General features: G+C 36.6%; 1 protein-coding gene across 9 annotated transcripts in view; it reads right to left on the reverse strand.

The window, feature by feature from the left end:
• VPS13A (vacuolar protein sorting 13 homolog A) overlaps positions 1–16537 on the reverse strand; it is a 256982-nt gene that overhangs the window by 111067 nt on the left and 129378 nt on the right. For all 9 annotated transcript variants that reach the window (XR_001895953.3, XR_004177826.1, XM_017949941.3 and 6 more), the window contains exons 32-35: positions 14480–14647; positions 12121–12425; positions 4663–4810; positions 1025–1178 (exon numbers count right to left, since the gene is read on the reverse strand). Coding sequence is in view for 7 of the 9 variants with exons in the window: in XM_017949941.3 (XP_017805430.2) it covers positions 1025–1178; positions 4663–4810; positions 12121–12425; positions 14480–14647 (775 nt within the window). In the remaining 2 variants the exon portion in view is untranslated. The remainder of the gene's footprint in view (positions 1–1024; positions 1179–4662; positions 4811–12120; positions 12426–14479; positions 14648–16537) is intronic.

The raw sequence follows: 16537 nt of genomic DNA on the forward strand, positions 1-16537 counted from the left end.
ATCTTCTCAAAATCCTCTTAGAATGTCAGAGTTTGTTTTTTGTTTGTCTGCTTCCTTTTCTGTCACCTCAACTATCTGTTTCCTTCAGAAAACATTATTCTGTTTATCTTAGTTTCATTCATGCTTGGGTTTTTTACAAGTTTCTTCATATCTGACCATTCATATTTAACAATAAAGGACTGGTTTCATTATTCCAGCTAGTAAGGGTGGGGTTTCCTACAATGCTGTAAATGTAAAGCTGTTTTTCTGTTAGGATTCTCTGAGTAAAAATGCTGTGTAATACCTCAGGGCTTTGCAAAGGTGAGTCTTGTGAACTAGCAGGTTTCATTTTGAGGTAGGTAAGTCTGAGGACCCCCTATAATGCCAGAATGAAAACTTTATGCTTATGCAGCAAAGTCATCCCAGCACTAACTAACCCTCTGTATGTGCTCGTGCTGAACTCAGAAACCAGCCACCTTCCATGGAGCACACTGGATCCAACATTAGATGAAGCCTCTTTCTGAGTTCTGCTTCCTTCTACTCCATTCCATCCATCTCCCAAACATTTGCTAAACTCCACCATCTACTAATGATGAGCCAGCCTCTCTTTGCACCTCTAATACTCTGATATTCCTAATGTCAATATAAAAGATTTCTTTGGGATATATACCACACTAGGGATAGGGAGAAGATGGGGGAAGGAGAGAAAAATGGAAAATAAGGAGCTACAAGGAAGTCAGGAAAACACGAATATAGATTGAGGAATTTTGTTACAATAGGACTAGGAACTTGCATTCAAAGAAAAAAAATCAACACAGTGACTAATGGACAATTTAGAGATGTCTGAATGGAATTAGCTGATTAGAAAGAGATTTACAAATCTTATTTTGCCCAAACTAAAGAAAAAGAAGGAAAGAAAGAAGGAAAGGAGGAAGAAAGAGGGGAGGAAGGAGGGAAAAGATAGAGGGAAGGAGAGGGAAGAAGACAGAAGAAAAAGAGAGAAAGAGAGGAAAGCAGGAAGAAATTTGAAGTTTTAAAAACGTACCTCCTGAATGGTGTGAAGCATTAGTAGTAACTCCACTAGTGGCACTGTATTGGTCTTTTGTTACAGCAGGTGAGGCACTACCATCTTTTTCATACCATATATTGCCATGCAATGTTTTAAAAATAGTTGTTATATCTTCTTGACTAAGAATGAACTGTTAAACAAAAAATATTTGCTCTTTTTAGCACTGCTACTTCACTGAAGAATTTAACTACAGTTAAAATTCTCAGAAGAGAAAAATGAAAGACTGTTTCAACCCTCTACCACATCAATTAAACATTTTTACAAACTGAATATTCAGTTTTCTAAATGACCATGTGCTCTTTAGTAGCTTGTGAAATATAGAACTAAATTAGGTGCTAACGCCAATGAAGTTATGAATAAAGAACTATTCGTTATTAATGTACCAAATAATCTAGTAATTTTAAACCTTTAAAATGAACTTTAAGTAGTTATCTATCTACTTTGGATTTTTTTGGTTAGTAAGCACCTCATTTTACAAATGTAGAATAATCAAAAATGATACATTTGGTTAATCAAAAATTTTAGAGTTCACAATGTGTTTTACATGAACTATTTTATTTGAACCTCAAAAACGTCCTAGGTATATGGAATATAATCCTGAAATTTATTTATTTTTAGTTAGGTAGTTAGTGACTGAGTCTCATTCTGTCACCCAGGCTGGCATGCAGTCATGCAATCCTAGCTCACTGCAGCCTCAAACTCCTGGGCTCAACCCCCGACATCAGCCTCCCAAGAAGCCGGGATTACAACCATGCACCAACGATGCAATCCTGATATTTATATTTATAAGACACTGAACCTAAATGGTTAATATGCTTAGGTCCACACATAAACTAGGAACTAACTCAGAGCTAGTAATTTCAGGCCAGATGCAGTGGGTCACGCCTGTAAGCCCAGCACTCTGGGAGGCCCAGGCGGGCAGATCACTTGAGGCCAGGAGTTAGAGAACAGCTGGGCCAACATGGTGAAACTCTGACTCTACCGAAAATACAAAAATTAGCCGGGTATAGTGCACACCTGTAATCCCAGCTACTCAGGTGGCTGACGCAGAATTGTTTGAACCTTGGAGGCAGAGGTTGCAGTGAGCCTAGATCGTGCCACTGCCCTCCAGCCTGGGCAACAGAGACTCTGTCTCAAAAATAAATAAATAAATAAATAAATAAATAAATAAATAAATAAATAAATAAAGATCCAATTTCAAATCCTAGCTGTTACAAATTTAGTCCCAAATCAACAGCATAAGACCTGCCTTAATAGCTGTGATGGTTAATTTTGTACGTCACTTTGGCTCAGTCACAGTACCTAGGTATGTGGTCAAACATTAAATGTTTCTGTGAAAATATTTTTTAGATGAAATTAATATTTAAATCACTAGACTCTAGGTAAATCAGATTACACTCCATAATGCACGCGGACCTCATCCAATCACTTTGTATTGAAGTTGGAGGCCTTTAATAGAAAAAGACTGACCTCCTCCAAGCAAGAATTCTGCCAGCAGACTTCCTTCAGACTTGAGCTCCAACACTACCTCTTCCCTGGGTATCCTTCCTGCTGGCCTACCCCGCAGATTTTGAACCTGGTGGCATCCTCAATCATGTACACCAACTCCTTAAAATAAGTCTCTCCCTTTTCCCTCTCTCTTTACATACACACACACTCTCTGTCTCTCTCTGGAGAACCCTAACACAACAGCAATAATGTAAAAAAGATCTTTGAGTTTGGTTCACTTCTAAGTTTGTCAAAACAACAAAAAGGATTAGTTATATTTTTAGCTGTTATGACCCCAAGGAGATAATTTGAATCACACAATATTTAATAAGTTTTACTTGTGCCAAGCTTTCTTTGACTGCATTTCAAAGATGATACACTAACTTAGTGTTTTAAAATTAAGTCCATGTGTACCTTATACATACTACTAATGTTTTGGGTTTTTTAAGCTTTCATTCCTTCATTCCTTTATTCATGATGCTTATTTTGTAACTATGTAGCAGGCACTGCAAAAATAGTTCATATAATAAGCAGAAATTAAATATTACAATTTCTAAACCATGTCTTCCAGTTAGTATTTGTCTATCGCATGCACCTCAAATACTGATTGTTAACCGGCACTCTTCCTTCACTTTTGCCAGGAGCTCAGTGGAGGAAGTTCAAAGAACTGTAAGGATCCCAGGGCTGCTGATGTGCAGTATCTACATGTCAGGACAGGCTGTGTATGCAACCACCGAAAATGTGACAAGTCAGAAATCACAAGCTGCTCCACTTGGTCTGGATGCGTTAGACTAATTGATTTCACAACCGATTCTAGCCTCTCCCTGACACAGAAGATGAGGCCCAGGAGGGAACAAATATCTGGGCTCTGGGGTGAGCTGCAACAGCAGCTAATCAACTACTCAAGTGAATTAGGGTAAGGGAAGCACCAACTTTATCCTAGAGGGTTGGCCTCAAAAGGCAGCTGGGCACTTGCAGATTGTCTGCAGCATCACCTGGACATTCTGTATGGATTCCACCTGGGAAGAGCACGGGACAGCAGTGTCTTTGCTGCCCCACACAAATACGCCTAATAACTGGGCCCAGTGGGGTGGCAATGGCCCCAGCATGCTGGGTGGAACACACTATTTATGTTTTACAAGTTTCTATCTGTTATCTCACCAATATAAATAGACTTCAAATACTTATCTTAAGAAGATAACTTCCATCTCCTACCCTGTAAGTTAAAGCAGGCATTATTATCTTACACACTAAGATTTTCATAATGCTATCATGTTTTATGCTCTGAATATACATTTGACTTAAAAGTCTGAAATCTCTAAAATGATGGTTTTCTCTTAATAAATAAAATTTTTACAGAAAGAAATAGGGAAACTGGGAGGTGGGGAGAAGGATTTGTTAAGTAGATTTCTTAAAGAAATCTCCCAGAGTGTACGTTGCTATCACTTCGGCAAAGCATGTGACACACTTTTGACCTTCATCCAGTCAAGGGAAAAAACTATGAACTTGTGGGCAGTTCCATGAGAGATCTCTGAAGCAATGTCAACCAACAAGAAGGTAAAACTAAGGTGGTGACACATTTGCCATTTTCATTTTCAACTTACGAATTCTTCTAATACTTTCTCTTCCTTTGTATAGATTATTTCATATATTTCCACGGCTTTAAATGCCATCTATATGCTGATGACTCCAAAATTAGTATTTCTAATCTAGATCTTTCCAATAAATTATCTATTAACATATCTAATTGACTACAACACGATGCCTATTATTTGTGTTCTTCATTAAATTTACCACAATTTATAACTATTTTAATTATGTGTCAGATTACTCTTTTTACTATCTAACTACTACTATACCTTCCAGATCACCATCACCACCAACCTCTGCATTAAACTGGCAAGTTCCATGAAGTCAGAGACAATGTCATCGCTTCCTTGCCATTTTATCTCCAGTAATAAATGGAGACCATTTTTAAATGAATTCTAATTTAATATAATCACTACTTCAATTCTGACCAAGGTGATTATATATATACAAATTCCACTCAAATGATGCCTTATGTCCCCAAGCAATATTTTTGAACAAGCAAAACAAAAATTGTTAAGTATCCAAAAAAAAGTTACCTCCATTGGTTTCAGCTGAGCATTTACATTAAAACAAGGAACTTCCTGGTACCACTCCCAGCATAAATTTCGTTCAACCACCACCTCCAGATTTAATGGCAGTAGTAGATCCAGTACTTCCTGGTATGCATCATTAATAAATTGAGATCTATAAGTAAAGATAACGTTCTTTTAAATTGGCTCATATACATTCGGGTAGTTAAAAAAAGATTAACTTAAATGTATCCTTTTATATGCAAATAGCAGAAATCAATAATTTGTTGGGTATAAAGGGAAAAAAATCTATCAGGCTTTTTTTTTTTAATCTGTCAAAATGAGTTGAGTGATGTTCTATCCCACTAAAAACCTAGGTGACTTACACTAAGCTGAGTGTTCCATATTATACAGAAATAGAGCCAGGTACAGTAGCTTACACCTGTAATCCCAGAACTCTGGGAGGCTGAGGTGGGCAGATCACTTGAGGTCAGGAGTTTGAGACCAGCCTGGCCAACATGGTGAAACCCAATCTCTACTAAAAATACAAAAATTAGCTGGGTGTGGTGGCACGCGCCTGTAGTCCCAGCTTCTCAGGAGGTTGAGGTGGGAGAATTGCTTGAACCGGGGAGGTGGAGATTGCAGTGAGCCAAGATTGCACCACTGCACTCCAGCCTGGTCAACAGAGCGAGACTCTGTCTCAAAAAAAAAAAAAAGGGAAGGGGGGAGAAATATGTATTTTTAAATACAATTTTGTAATATAGTAAAAACTGCAAAAGTATAAAAGTTGTATAGCAAACCATTAAAATAAGAATTATCTCTATGTAGGCCAGGAGCGGTGGCTCACACTTGTAATCCCAGCACTTTGGGAGGCCGAAGCAGGTGGATCACCTAAGATCAGGAGTTCGAGAGCAGCCTGGTCAACATGGTGAAATCCTGTCTCAACTAAAAATACAAAAATTAGCCAGGTGTGGTGGTGTGCATCTGTAATCCCAGCTACTTGGGAGGTTGAGGCAGGAGAATCGCTTGAACCCAGGAGGCGGATGCTGCATTGAACTGAGATTGCACCATTGCTCTCCAGCCTGGGCAACAAGAGTGAAACTGTCTCAAAAAAAAACAAACAAAAAACAACAAAACAAAACAAAACAAAAACACTCCATGTAATTTGTAAACAAACATTACATAAGACATCGTTATAAAAACATTTTAATTCACTGATTTAGATAAGTAACAAAATATCACATATTCCCTTACTTTATAAAAAATAAGCAGCCCCATATGAAATTTCTATTTCTATGAGTTAAAATAGCTGAATACATACAATTTCATATTAAGTTGAACTATATTTTCCTTTCCAAGCACTTATAAAGGTAAGACTGATACTCAGGAATGAAGAAAAATGTAGTAGGTCAATTGAACCCCTTCAAGTAACAATGTGGCCATAGAAGCCTCCCACTGTACCTCAAAGTGACAATCTCAAAGTGTTACTCCTCAATAATGTACTTATATTTTAATTAGCAGCAAATCCTTAAACTAAGGTATAACATCATGACTGTAGAATTTTGGCAACCATTTAATCAACAGGAGAGAAATATGAGAGTTCATCAGGATCTCCCAAAAAGCCTGGTACCAAGCCATTTAATGAATGAATGACAGAGTGACACCAAACTTACATATGCCTGCATGCTTGCAGTTTCCACTTAACAGTAATAGGTTAAGGAATGTAAAAGCCCCACAGGGAATGCTGCACACATAGGTTTTCTTTTCTTTTTTTCAGTTATCCTCTGATATGCATATGCAATTATATATGCATCCTATCATAGGCTAGGATGCATATATAATTTTAATGGCCTTATTAGAATAAATGGCTATAAGTATTTTAATTACCCTTCTATTATTAAAATTTCAGTTTCCAATTCTTCACCCTAATACTTGGATTATTCTCTCTCTCTCTCTCCATATATATATGTGTGTATGTGTATATATATACGTGTGTATATATATACAGACGTATGTGTATATATATACACATACATATATACACACGTGTGTATATATATACATACACACACACATATGTGTGTATATATATATCTTTGAGTAAATTTCTGTCCTTTGGACAAACTGTGAGAAAGAAAACTGCTATGTGAAAAGATTACTTTCTCAGGAAAAACTTTTCTTATCCGTACTACCCAATATATGGATTAAATAAACCTTTCCTATGTGCTCCCACATGTACCTTACACTTTTTCCATCACTGCATTTAACATATTGCATTTCAATAGGTTATTATGTCCTCTGTATTTTCAATTAGAATGAAAGCTTCATGAGGGCAGGAACTATGTTCATCTTATTCTCCGCTTTTTGTCAGTACTTAGATGATTGGCATGTGCCATATAGCGAATAAATATTTGCTAAATTGCAGTCAAATTGGATTAACGTATAAAGAACCTAGTCACAAACATGAATTCCCATTTTTTTAAATGCGCTTTCTAATACATTGTAACTAAACAGCATTTTCTGGGATTTTGTTTGTTTTTTTGAGGCAGTCTCGCTTCATCATCCAGGCCAGAGTGCAGTGGCATTAACACACATCATCGCAGCCTCAACCTTCTAGACTCAAGCAATCCTCCTGCCTCAGTCCCATAAGTATCTGGGAGTACAGGCACACGTCATCACACCCAGATAATCTTCATATTTTCTGTAGAAATGGGGTTTCACCGTGTTGCCCAGGCTGGTCTCAAACTCCTGAGCTCAAGCAATCTGCCATCCTCAGCCTCCCAAAGTGCTGGGTTTACAGGCGTGAGCCAACATGCCCAGCAACTGCATTTCCAATTACCAATTATTTTACAATTATTTCAGGAAAAATTGGTTATACTTTATAACTGAGTAATTCTATTTCTAGGAATTCATCCTAAGGAAATGAATTATCCCAAAGAAATGAGTAGACAATTACATAAGCACTGATGTAATAAAGATATCAATCATCAATATAGTGTTACTTATAACAGCAAAAATTATATATATTAGAATCAAATTTATAACAAAAGGCAGATTTAGATTTTCTAAAAACTGATGAATAAAATATTTGGAAAAATTTATGCACTCAAAATAAAGACATGGAAAATTTATAGCATATTTTTAAGAAAAAAAGCTATTTGCAACACAAAACACAATTCTAATTTTTTTTTTTAAATACTTTAAGTTCTGGGATACATGTGCAGAATGTGCAGGTTTGTTACATAGGTATATGTGTGCCATGGTGGTTTGCTGCACCCATCAACCCATCATCTAGATTTTAAGTCCCGCATGCATTAATTAGTTAACTAATTAGTATTAGTTATTTCTACTAAATAACTAATTAGTATTAGTTATTTGTCCTAATGCTATCCTTCCCCTTGCCCCCCACCCACGACATGCCCCGGTATGTGATGTTCCCCTCCTTGTGCCTATATGTTCTCACTGTTCGGCTCCCACTTATGAGTGAGAACATGTGATGTTTGGTTTCCTGTTCCTGTGTTAGTTTGCTGAGAATGATGGTTTCCAGCTTCATCCACGTCCCTGCAAAGGACACAAACTCATTCTTTTTTATGGCTGCATAGTATTCCATGGTGTATATGTGCCACATTTTCTTTATCCAGTCTATCACTGATGGGCATTTGGGTTGGTTCCAAGTCTTTGCTATTGTGAATAGTGCCACAATAAACATACGTGTGCATGTGCCTTTATAGAAGAATGATTTATAATCCTTTGGGTATATATCCAGTAATGGGATTGCTGGGTCAAATGGTATTTCTGGTTCTAGATCCTTGAGGAATTGCCACACTGTTTTCCACAATGGTTGAACTAACTTACACTCCCATCAACAGTGTAAAAGCGTTCCTGTTTCTCCACATCCTCTCCAGCATCTGTTGTTTCCTGACTTTTTAATGATCGCCATTCTAACCGGTGTGAGATGGTATCTCATTGAAGTAAATGGCCGTACTGCCCAAAGTAATTTATAGATTCAGCGCTATTCACATCAAGCTACCATTGACTTTCTTCACAGAATAAGAAAAAATTACTTCAAATTTTATATGGAACCAAAAAAGAGCCCATATAGCCAAGATAATCCTAAGCAAAAAGAACAAAGCTGGAGGCATCACACTACCTGACTTCAAACTATACTACAAGGCTATAGTAACCAAAACAGCATGGTGTTTGTACCAAAACAGATATATAGACCAATGGAAAAGAACAGAAGCCTCAGAAATAACACCACACATCTACAACCATCTGATCTTTGACAAAACTGACTAAAATAAGCAACGGGGAAAGGATTCCCTATTTAATAAATGGTGTTGGGAAAATTGGCTAGCCATTTGCAGAAAACTGAAACTGGATCCCTTCCTCACAAGCATGGCAGAAAGCAAAGGAGACATGGAGGCACGTCTTTACATGGTGGCAGGCAAAAAGAGGACGAGAGCCAAGCAAAAGGAGTTTCCCCTTATAAACCCATCAGATCTTGTGAGACTTATTAACTACCATGAGAACAGTATGGGGGAACCACCCCCATGATTCAATTATCTCCCAATGGGTCCCTCCCACAACATGTGGGAATTACGGGAGCTACAATTCAAGATGAGATTTGGGTGTGGACACAGCCAAATCATATCACCTCTCTATTATCCATCAACATGATTCTCAATCATTAAAATCCTGTTCCACTACCTTTGGTCACACTTGCTTGGCAAAAATTCAGTTTTGTCTCAATCCAACTGACTGTTGGATTCCAAACACAAAATACCAAGTACTGCATGAAAAAAAAAAAAAAAAACACAGTATTAATTCATGGTTAACAATATCAGCAGGACCCTCAATGCTGCCTCAATACATTTTCCTGGTTTCTCATCTCTCTGCTCCTTCTTAGTCTCTTTTGAGGGTTCCTTTTTCTGCCAATTCTTTAAATACTGGTATTCCTCAGCATTCTTCCTCATATGTCCCACTCTACAAGCTTTCTTGTGACTGTGTTCATTCCAATGGCTTCAGTGACTAGCACAAATTATTACTAAACTAAACTCCTAAACCTAGAAGTCTAAACAACGTCACCTATATGCATTACCTAGGCACAAATATTCCACTGCCTTCTGGATTTCTTTCAAGATCTCTCCATGTAGAAGTCATGCAATCACTTTCAGGCTACTTTGCCTATTATGGAAATAATTACTCTCTGTATTCTACTGGGTTTTTCTGCATTATTCTGTCTTACCTCAGTGAAGTGCATCATCATCAAACACTGATTTCCAAGCCTGCAACTTAAAGTGAATTTTAATTTCTCCTCTCCTTTAACTCCCACACCCATTCAATCATCAGTTACTATAAATTCTGGTTAGCTCTCCACTACTTCACTCCCCTACCTTAGACTAAGTCACCTATAATTCTTATGTGAGTTACTGCAATAGTTACCAAACTATCCTTCCAACCTCTAGTTTTGTCTCCTTTGGACCTAATTTCTAGAACCTTTTCAAAATATGATCCCATTTTTATGCACCAGCCCACTATATTTATTAAACAGTACCTACCACAACAACCCAATGAGGTAGGGTTTGTTAATCCCTTGTAAATATTGCTTACTATTATATTTCCTATTCTTAGCACAATGCCTGGGATATATTTGGTGCTTAATAAGTGCTCAAGTGACAGAAATTTCTCCTTCCATCTAAGATGATGTAACATGAATGGATTTACACTCCTGCTTGAAATAACCCTGCTCTCCAAAAAAAAAAAAAAAAAAAAACGACAAAATTTATTTAAAATAGTTTTCAAGATACAAGACATCAAAAATGGATAATGACTCCAAAGAGTTGGGAAAAAAATGAGGTGAGCCCTACGACTGTCTCAGTTTACTACTGTTTTGCAATAATTAACAGGCCATGGTACAGGGAGGGGGAACCCAGGAGAAGGCCAGGAAAGCCCCAGAGTAGAGAAGGTAAGAGATGAGAATCCAAGAGAAACCAAGGTAGCTAGAGTTATATAATAAAATACCAGAGAGAAGAGAGCTACACAGGATTGTAGAGTAACTTAAAATTTATAGCACAATATAAGTACTCCAATTTACAGCACTATATCATATATTAGAAATGTTTCAAATCAATAATCTTAGCTACCACCTAAAAAAACTTATAAAAAGAGCAAAATTGAGCCCAAAGCAGAAAGAAATAATAAATACTGAATTAGAAATTAACGAAGAAGAAAACACAAAAACAATAGAAAAAACAATAAAACCAAAACCTGCTTAAGATCAATAAAACGTATAAATCTCTAATCAGATTCATCAGTACAAAGGCAGAAATTATAAATATCAGGAATGAGGCAGGAGACACCATTACAGATTATCAATAAATAAAGAGCATTATGAAAAATTTTATGCCATTAAATTTTACAACTTAGATGAAATGCAAAAAATCTTTTAAAAAACTAGGGAGGATCGCTCGAGAAAAAATAACTTGAATAGCCAGCCCCAAATTTATTAAAGAAATAAAAACTGTGATTTAGAAACCTCCCACAAGCAAACTCTAGGACCAGATGGCTTCACTGGTAAATTCTACCTAATACTTAAGGAAGAAATAATACAACTGTACAAAAACTGTCAGAAACGTACGCATATCAAAACTTATCAAATGGTATAATATTAAAGATATGCAACTTGTTCTGTGTCACTTATGTCTCAATAAAGCTGCTTTAAAAATATTCAATTGGTCAAAGTGCAGGAGGGAAAGACAGATTCATTGGAAGCTAAAGAGAAGTAGAGAATGGGAGTTAAGTAAAAAATGAAACAAAAATAAGGTGAAGAGACAAGCAAGAGAATGATATCAAAGAAAAATGACAGAAAGAAGGAAGAGGGCAGTTGAGAAGTATAAACAGAGAAGGATCCAAGTTGGAAAATAGGACATAAATTCAGAATGGGGATTAGAAACAGCACAGAAACACAGAGGACGCAGTATAAAAGCTCTGGAACTATTTGAACATTTGTTTATCCCCCTACTTCCCAACCCCATGGTTAACGAATACATAAGGTTGCATTCTACTGTTTGTTTGTTTAAATTACAGCATCAGAGCCATAGCACACAACTGACAGAGAAGATAAGGTGATACTGTATTTGCAAAGTGAATAAACATATTACGTTAGAAATTCCTCATTTATTCCATAGCCCTGTAACTTATAATGAACTACAAAGAAGCACAAATATATTTCCTCCGATAATAAATTTTGTAGTTTTCCTAATTACCTAAGAAGAAAGTTTCAAACACTTTCTAGGTTTTTTAAAATGCAAAGACTATAATTGATTTTGCCAAAATATACTTAAGGAAGAAAGAATCACTAAATTACGTATAATTAATAAAATAAAACTCACTGTAAACAGACTACTCAAGACATTAAAGTCTTTAACGTAAAAAGTTAGAAAAATATTGCATTCCACACAAATATACTCGTGAAAAGCTTACCTGTATAGTCGCATTTCACTCAGCTTTATTGTTATCAAATCAATAACAGGTGGGGGAGAGCTCTGGCTCTCTGTTATCATATGAAAGGTATTTGTCATTGTAATTAGCCCAAAATCAGCAACAAAAACATTTTCAGAAACTGGAGACTGCGGGATGACCACAACTGGGGCTTTGATGTTAATATCCAGTGCCATTCTGGAACTCCTTCGTGCCAGTTCTTTTACACCAGTAGCAGCCATTCCAGCTGCCTGAACAGTTGCCTCAGCCAAGGCTTGTTTAGCTGCCTGAAAATTATCTATAAAAGCCTGTAACATAACAGAATTATATTCTTAAGGTTATTAATAAATAAGACATTAAATATATATTGATATTTCTGGTTTCACCTCCATTAAAAAAAAAAAAACTTTTACTTGATATAACCAAACATTATTTATTCAAAGTCTTACTGTCTATATTAAATCTTAATTTTCTGCCACAAAAACTGAGAAACACAAAGACAACATATAAAATAAAAATCTAGTCCTAAGAACAAAGCTAAATGGGATCACTGGAATGTCTTACAAATATCTATTTCCCTTATCTCACTTTCCCTAAAGGGAACAACGCTATTTCTCTATACAACCTCAGTGGACAGAGAGCTCATTTATGTTTGTAAGGTAAAAATAAATAAATAAAATATGTTTAAGAAGTTTCAAAATAATTTTCCAATTTCCAAATTCCAAAAAAATACTTCAATGACATAAAATATAATTACCTAGATTTATACTCTTATACTTAATTTTCATGTTCAAAGAAAACCTAACATTTTAGTAATTTCTAAGTATAAGTACAAGAGGGTTCAAGTGACATGATTTTTTTGGTTATAAAAATAAATTAGCTACTCAAGAGGCTGAGGTAGGAGGATAACATGAGGCCAGCAGTTCTAGACCAGTTTACGCAATATAGCGAGATCCTGTCTCTAAAAAAAAATTAAAAATAAAAAATTAGCAGGGACCTCTTGTCCCTGCTAATTTAATCTATTTGGGAGGCTGAGGTGGGATCTGCACGAGTTTGAGGCTGCAGTGAGCTAGGAGCACGCCCCTGTATTCCAGCCTGGGGTGCAGAGCAAGACCCCAACTTTAATTTTTTTTTTTTTAAAGAGAAGAAATTCAACAAGGAATACTTGTTTATCTTTACATTTTTGTATGCAAAATGATTTTATGGCTATAGAAAAACTGCATGATAACCTAAATTTAAAAGATCACAAGACAGCAACATTATATGGAATTAACCTAGAATTCTGAAATAACAAAAGAGGGCTCCACGTTCCCAAATACATTCAAATGAATACACAAATACTTTTCTTGCTTGTAAGAATTGCCACACTTGGCCTATTTATTCCACTACAACCTTAGATTTGATTACCTAGTTCACACACTAAAACACAGAGACAGCATTTTAAAAGAATGAATAGTGATGTCATGGAGACAGGTATGACACCCACAGGAAAAAATATCAGCTGACAGCAAGGGAAAAACAAAAACCGAAACAAGAAAAGCAGAAATAAGAATCGAAATGCCTTAGGGTGGAGTCATATAGGGGTTAAATCTAACTCCTTAAAGTCCCTGATATTCACGGAATGACAATGCAATCGAAAATATGATTTTCTCGTGTCGGACATAATGCCTGTAATCTCAGTGCTTTGGGAGGCCAAAGCAGGAGGATCACTTGAGGCCAGGAGTTCAAGATCAGACTGGGCAACAGAGCAAGACTCCATCTCTATAAACACTTGAAGAGAAAAAAAAAAAACTTGGTGGTATGTGCATGGTGGTATGTGCCTGTAGTCTCAGCTACTCAGGAGGTTGGGGCGGGAGGATCACTTGAATCCAGGAGTTCAAGGTTACAAAGAGCTACGATCATGCCACTGCACTCCAGCCTGGGTGACAGAGCAACACCTTGTCTCTAGAAAATTAAAAGAACCTTTTCTTAATGATGACTTGAGACCAAAACAAACTTCAATTTATATATTCAGTATTTTAAAATTATAGTTGTAAGTCAGGCAAAACGAAGACTTAGGCCAATGACATATAAAATGAAGGTTCTAATTAATATATAAAATATATATGATATATAATGTACATATACTTAATGTTAATATATAAAATATGTATTTCAATTAATTGGAATATTCCCATGTCAAAATGATGTTATATAAAGAAGGAACTACACATTTCAGTCATTATGTATAATAAATGGTACCCAGAAAATTATTTTAAAAATCAGAAAAAATTTCAAGCAGGGAATTCTTATTAGTCTTCATCCATATTTGACATACAGCAATTTCCAACTAGTGTAAAATAAAAAATAATTTAATACTTACCAATATAGAACATAGAAATTTTGTGACAAAAACTACTTCAATGCAACCAACTACTAAATTAACCTGAATGTCAACCACATTCATATCTGTGTATGCAGAACCAGCAGTTGCATCCATGTAAGAAACCATTTTGAAGCTGAAAACTTCTTTTCCAGTGATATAAACAGCCTTAATAAGAGAAAATTTAATTATCACAATCGATTTTTGAAATGAAGTGTTTTCAGTACAAAATAAAACAGTAAAAAATAACAAAACATAGTCAGAAAATCTCTCAAGTATTCACAAGCCAAGCACAAATGAGGCAACAATTCGATTACAACAGCTTTATTGGAACCTACACTACAAAGTTTTACAAATTGGTGGTGGCTACTCCCTTTGTGGGTCATAAAATCAAGGTAGTAGTTCTGGCTCCAGCTTTTTTCCTTTTTTCTTTTTTTTTAATGGAGAAGAGAAGAGGAGGTATCTGAATATGTATTTTCAGTCTGCAAGTATACTTTTGTAATGAGAACAACTATGTATTTCTTGATTCACTGACAAAAATTTGAAAAACACTGTACATCTACACCTTACTGAAATCTATTCTTGATTTGAGGTATGTGAATAGATTTTTCTGGATTCTCCAAAGGAGTCTCCTCCTATTGCTATACTTCTGTTCCTTATCAGGTTGTAAAGGGCCATCTTAATTGCCAACCAGAAATCACCTCAGTGGTTAAAAATCTCAAGCTCTGCAACAACAGTTAAAAATGGTGGAGACAACAGGAGATGTAAAATGTTAAAAAAATTTTTGGAAGAGGGAGAGAGCACTAAGCTCACAGCTTTCTCAATTCTCCTAAATGCTAGAGGCAAGCAAGAACAGGGAGCTGAAGAGCCATCAACAAGCACATCAGTTACAACTACAGAACAAAGAATCCTCCAGAACCAGATGTATAAGTGACCTCCGAAGGCTGAGGTACGAGACAGGGCTGAAAAGAAGTCTACAGTCCTGCTTCTGCCTAGGGTGCACAAAGCTGGAATGAGGGCCCCTCCAAACCTTAAAAAAAGGAAAAAAAAAAAAACAAAAAACAGATAAACTATGGTATCACAACTTTCTTAAAACTATTAGCAATCTGAGGTCACAGGACAACAAAGGTCCCTAAAAATCTAAGGACAAACAGGTACCTTCAGGGAGAGACAGAAAATAAGCACCAGTTCACTTGTGGTAGAGAGGAGAAAGAGATATCAGATACTATACAATATAGGTAAGAATAATTCAGCTAAAATGATAAAGGATAAGTGTGGACTAATGTGAGATGCAGAATCCCTGGGAGCCACACACATGAGGAGCTCTTGAGAAAGATGGGGGCGGGGTGCAAGTGGGAAACAAGAGAAAGCTTTCCTTGGTACAACCCTGGAAAAGGTGAGAAGCCTCCACTGCAGAAAAGGCCCAAAGCACTACCAAAATTATCATCTTCTCAAAACAATAGCCATAAGAAACTAGTAAACCTTGTTGCCCTCAGGGCACAGGTGAAAAAACAGTATCCTAGGGACAACAGTAAAATATAACTCTGTATCTAGGGGAAGAACAAGAACTCTCCTGGGGCCAGATGATTAGCGGTCTCCCTCTGCTAGGGGAAGGGAAGGACAGTCAATCCCACATAGGAAATATGAGAGATATCAATCAGATACCATGAGGAGGAGGGACAGGATGGCCAAGAATACTCCATTTCTGAGACTCATAGAAACAGCCCTGGCTAGGACTGAAAATGGACCAGGACACTAACAAGCCTATCCAAACCACTTTGCCTTCTCCCCAAATATGCACCACCAAGCTCACAAGCACTAAGAAACAAGCAGCAGGAGCCTCTAACATCTAGGACACAGCTAAGAATGTGGAAAGCGAATTTTCTGAGGTACAAGAGTAGAAGAAAGGTCAAAGGCTCAGCACAGAGCAAAATCTGAGCAACACAGCCTCCACCCACCCTAAGCACAAGCTACAACTAAAGGAAACTGAAGCAGTAATGTCGTGAAGGAAATCATATTAATCTAAAATTCAAACCAAGCTAAGCTCAACCCCCAACC

Source organism: Papio anubis, chromosome 13 (genome assembly GCF_008728515.1).
Source record: "Papio anubis isolate 15944 chromosome 13, Panubis1.0, whole genome shotgun sequence".
Taxonomy (NCBI): Eukaryota; Metazoa; Chordata; class Mammalia; order Primates; family Cercopithecidae; genus Papio; species Papio anubis.